Genomic DNA, 5,005 nt, shown 5'->3' with positions numbered 1-5,005 from the left:
ACTCACAACAGCCTATGTTGGAATAAATGTTGTTAGTTGTTAAGGTGCCACCAGACTCCTGTCTTATTCCACTATTGCCAACTAACAGCTGCCTCTCTGGAATGAACAAGCATTTCATGCACAAGAATGTTGAGTGCAAGAACTGGCAGCTTCGGAGGGTAGACTCTACCTTGCTAAGATCTCTGCCTCTCCCCCCAGTGTGGCCCCCAAATCTCCAGGAATTTCCTATGCCAGAACAGACAACTCTAACACCCCACTATTTTGGAGCTTTAGAATCTTTTAAATTGGCAGTGTTTTGCCTCTTACTTTTGTGTGTCACTGCAAAGAAGAAAGCAAAATGTATTAGTGATAAAAGGGAATGCACTAACAAGGGCAAACATTTTGTAGGAAGCCCATTTTGCCCACTCTGTTTCGTGTTAAATCCAGCGTCATGGGCCATATTGATCTCAGCTGGATCTTTTAGAAACAGCGCTAGTTATGATTACTGCAAAGTTTCAGTAACAACAAATGCTCCTAAAATATACTGCATTTTACCTCTTAATTTTGAACCTTGCTGAAAATCATGCAGAGTCAGAAATGATGCCCCCATTCACATATCCAAGCAATCTTTCAGTGTTGCAATCATCAGGAAATGAACATGTGTGTGGGAAATGTCGCATAAGATTATAAGGACTGAAGAAGTGCAAAGGCTGTTAAAATGCTAGAGCAGTCATTAATAACAAGATCACTTAACATCTATAATATAAATGGGAGAATTGCCTGGAAACAGTATTTACAGCCCTTCAGCTGTAATGTGGAATTCCCCCCCCCCACACACACACACAAATTACACTGAAAAGTCCAGGTTGTTTTCCTTTTTCATAATATACGCTGGGTTCTTGTTGCATACACTTTCTATAGGGTGCTGTTTAGTTGGGGAGTGGTGTGAGCCATAAGTCAGCATCAGTTTCTGGCTATTTAACGAACAGTGGAGGCACAAGAAAGCTATTTAGTGAAAAGTGAACCACCTTCAACAGGATCCAAGTCCCTTAATATCAAGGAAGGAAAGTGTCATTCTCAGTTTTCCAGTAAACAGGATAAAACACTGAAGAATCTCTTACATGTAAGAAACCAGTTTCACTTAAAGGAATGGAATATCCCCAGTGAAGGTAATTCAGCGGGGCTGGTGATGAAATCTTGGGAATACAACTCCATGCTGCCTCCAAGTGACTTGCGTGTCCTAACAGAATTTGCATCCCACCAGTTGTGAAGCTAAAAACTCTTGAATCCTCTTCAGTCCTCATTATCTCACTTCTTATCCTATGTTTTCTGTGAGCCTGTCCATCTTGGTACACCTGGTTGTGGGTCGTGGTACTTCTGAGCAGACAGAGAAAGAAAGACGGAATATCTCACTTGAGCACAATTCTCAGCAGACTAGCAGCAGCAGTAGAGCGACTTGAACTGAATTGTAGAGACGAGCATCCCGCCGGCACAGTGGCAAAAGCCCATTCTTCTCCAAACAAGTCCCATCCCGGACAACACAAAAGGAACGAGAATTTTGCAGCAAGCGATAGACGAGATGTTCGTCTGCCGAAAAGTGGAGAGGGAGGCTTGTATCTGAATCCACTCTTCAAAAAAGAAAAGAAAAGTGCTGTAGGTGAGAACTGGCTGGCTGCGAGTGTCACTCTGGAAAAAAAGGGGGTGGGTGCGAGGAAACGTCAGGCTGTCGGCAGGGATTTTGGAAAGGAACAAAAGGTTGGAACGCTGCTTCTTGTAGCTGGAAATCTTGCTGGGATGCTGGATCGTCAGGAGTCAGAGGTGGTTGCTTCTGAGATGCAAGTGAAGAAATAAAGGAGGCAGGATCTGATGGGGCTGGTAGAGATCTAACACCAAGGGAAGCACCACAGATTCTTCAGGACTTCCAGTAGCCATGAATGGACTTTACCTGCGCGGAAGAGGAGGGGGTGCATCGGCCATGACTAATGATAGCCTCACAAAGGAAGGCAAGGCGAAGGAGGGCACCCCTGAGCTTTCCCTGCGAGTGGTGATGGCCGCTTTGCTGTTCCTCCTCATCTTCTCTACCTTGCTGGGCAATATTCTTGTGTGCCTGTCTGTGGTCAAATTCAGGCATTTGCGCTCCAAGGTCACCAATTTCTTTGTTTTCTCACTGGCTGTTTCTGATCTCTTTGTGGCGGTGCTGGTGATGCCCTGGAAGGCAGTCGCCGAGGTGGCCGGCTTCTGGCCATTCGGTGGCTTCTGCGATGTCTGGGTAGCCTTTGACATCATGTGCTCCACGGCGTCGATCCTCAACCTGTGCATCATCAGCGTGGATCGCTACTGGGCTATCTCCAGCCCCTTTCGCTATGAGCGGAAAATGACCCAGCGGGTGGCGTTTGTCATGATTGGGGTGGCTTGGCTGCTCTCTGTTTTGATCTCGTTCATACCCGTCCAACTGAGGTGGCACAAAGCTGGTGAGCTTCTTCCTGCCCGTGACGTGGGCCTCAACATGACGTGGAGCCCTGAAGAAAACTGTGACTCCAGCCTCAACAGGGCTTATGCTATTTCTTCCTCCCTAATTAGCTTCTACATTCCTGTCGCTATCATGATAGTGACGTACACCAGGATATTCCGCATTGCCCAGAGGCAGATACGGAGGATTTCTTCTTTGGAGAGGGCTGTGGAGCACGCCCAGAGCTGCCAGAGCCCCCATGGCTGCCCCCATGACGTCTCCTTGAAGAATTCCTTTAAAAAAGAAACCAAGGTCCTCAAGACCCTCTCGGTCATAATGGGCGTCTTTGTCTTCTGCTGGCTTCCTTTTTTTGTCCTCAACTGTGTGGCACCATTCTGTGACCCCAACCTTCACACGCTGGGGGAATTGCCCTGTGTTAGCAAGACGATCTTCAACATCTTTGTGTGGTTTGGCTGGGCCAATTCTTCCCTCAACCCCATCATCTACGCTTTCAACGCCGAATTCCGGAAGGCCTTTGCTACTCTCCTGGGCTGTGGCCGAATCTGCCCCAGCAACGCAGTGGAGGCGGTGAATTTCAGCAATGAGCTGGTCTCGTACCATCACGACAGCACCTGTCAGAAAGACATGGTCACTCTGAGTTACCCACACCTTCTCCCCCACGCAACCTTCCTCCCAGGGGAGGACAATGATGTTGCTTGGGACAAGGCCTCCCAAACCTCTCCCCAAAATGCAGCTGTCTTGTCTGCTGTAGTGCATATGGAGTGCGAGGCTGACTTATCACTGGAGAAGATCACACCTTTCACCTCTCATGTGTTGGATTGAAAGGGATAGGGAGGGGATGGGAACTATCTGGGGCCATCCATATTTCATCAGTTTTGTGGAATGCATGCAGAGAAGAGGGGCGGGAGGAGAGGAAATCTGTATTTTCTTATTACCAAGTGTGATAAGCATTTATCTTGTTAGTAGGTATGCAGATGATCATCTCTGTCTTTTTGATATACTTTAGACGGAGAATAAGGGAGCGGAGACCTCTGGTGCACATGCCACTAGTTAGGGAATGCCAGTCATTTGCATGGCCCATGTAAAAGCAAATTCATATCAATTTTAGGAAGCTGGTACGGTCAACAGGGCCAAGGGCTATTGTCACCAGGAGGTGGTGATGGAAGCTGCAGAGGTCTTGCCCTCTCGGTGATCCAGGCTTCTTCCCTGAATTTTCAACTTTTTAATAAATGAAGGTACATATAAATTGTACAAGATGTTGAGTTGTAGATAGTGCTGTGCCAAATACTCATGGGAAGGCATGGCTCAGAGAGAGTGAGAGCAAGAGAGCAGTTGCTTTGTACTCATAAGGTCTCAGGTTCAATCTCCAGTTAAAAAGTAGTGGATGTTAGGAAACAACTTTTTCTTCCTGAGACCCTGCAGAGCGGTTGCCAGTTAGAGTAGATATGACTTGGTTAAAGGTACCAATGGTTGGATTCCTCTAGGGCAGCATGTTGTATTCTTCAGAAGGCAAAAGGAGCTGCACCGATAACAGAAAAGCCACAAAACGTTAGGCTTATGAGCTGCACTTGTTTTATATGCATTTCCTTATTAAATAACAATTGTACTCAGGCAGCTGTTTTGTTTGTGTCTTTCAATAGGAAGTCTACCTGCTTCCACATCCAGGTGTGATCTGGGAGTTCACTGGTTCAAATCTTGCCTCCGCCACAAGCTCACTAAGTGGCCTTAGGCAAGCCACTCGCTCACCCTCATCTGCAGCATGAGGTCATAATAACTAGCCTACCTTACAAATCTGTTGTAAAGATGACAAAATGTACGTGGACGCTGAAAGGAAAATATAAAGGCTAAGGAGTATTATTTGTTTAAATTGATTTTATGATGATTCTGCATCACAACATTTCTGGCTCTGTTCAACCAGGACCCCATGGGGAAGTGGTTGTATAACCTCCTTTTAAAGAGGTATCTTCTACAGACAGGGGAAACTGATGTAGTTTTATCAGGACTGCAGGCTTGGTGGGCATGGACCAGGACATATATTGAGCAGAGAATGGGAAAACCCAGCAATGACTGTGTATTTTTAAACGGGATTTATTTGAGTGGGCTGGTACTATCAGCAGCTTGTCACTGCAACCTTGCCCAGAGCTGAGGACTATCTGCCTTGAAAGTATGGTCTGCCTGGCACAGTGTGCAGAAGATAAAAGAGGGCCTATTAAATGAAGGTGATTTGGGTTTTTTGGAGGTGTTGGAGAACCATCATTTCTTGCTTAACTCACAGCCATAGTCCTGAGCATGTTTGGAAATATGCTCCACTGAGTTCAGCAGGTCTTAATCGCCCAGGATTGCAAGCTTGGTACTAAGGCAACTGGCTTAATTAGTATTTGCATATATTTAAATGAGGGTGTCTGTGTTTAACAGGTGTCAGCATTGTGTGGGCTGCTTCAGTTGTGATGTTTTCCTACTTGAATATTTTCCCAGCTTAAGGGTACACAGTTGTGCATGTTAAGCAGACTCATGGTTGTTTCCCTGCATGCATGTGGTACACAGCAGTGAGATCTG

At 46.2% G+C, this 5,005-nt stretch overlaps 1 protein-coding gene across 1 annotated transcript; it reads left to right on the top strand.

Annotated features, from left to right (window-relative positions):
* The first annotated feature begins 1,909 nt into the window (after positions 1–1,909).
* On the top strand, positions 1,910–3,271 carry LOC130486918 (D(1) dopamine receptor-like). The gene has a single exon (XM_056860217.1). The coding sequence runs from the start codon at positions 1,910–1,912 to the stop codon at positions 3,269–3,271; it is 1,362 nt and encodes a 453-aa protein (XP_056716195.1).
* The last annotated feature ends 1,734 nt before the right edge of the window (positions 3,272–5,005 follow it).

This window comes from Euleptes europaea, chromosome 14 (assembly GCF_029931775.1).
Source record: "Euleptes europaea isolate rEulEur1 chromosome 14, rEulEur1.hap1, whole genome shotgun sequence".
Taxonomy (NCBI): Eukaryota; Metazoa; Chordata; class Lepidosauria; order Squamata; family Sphaerodactylidae; genus Euleptes; species Euleptes europaea.
This window is presented reverse-complemented; position numbering and strand designations above follow the sequence as displayed.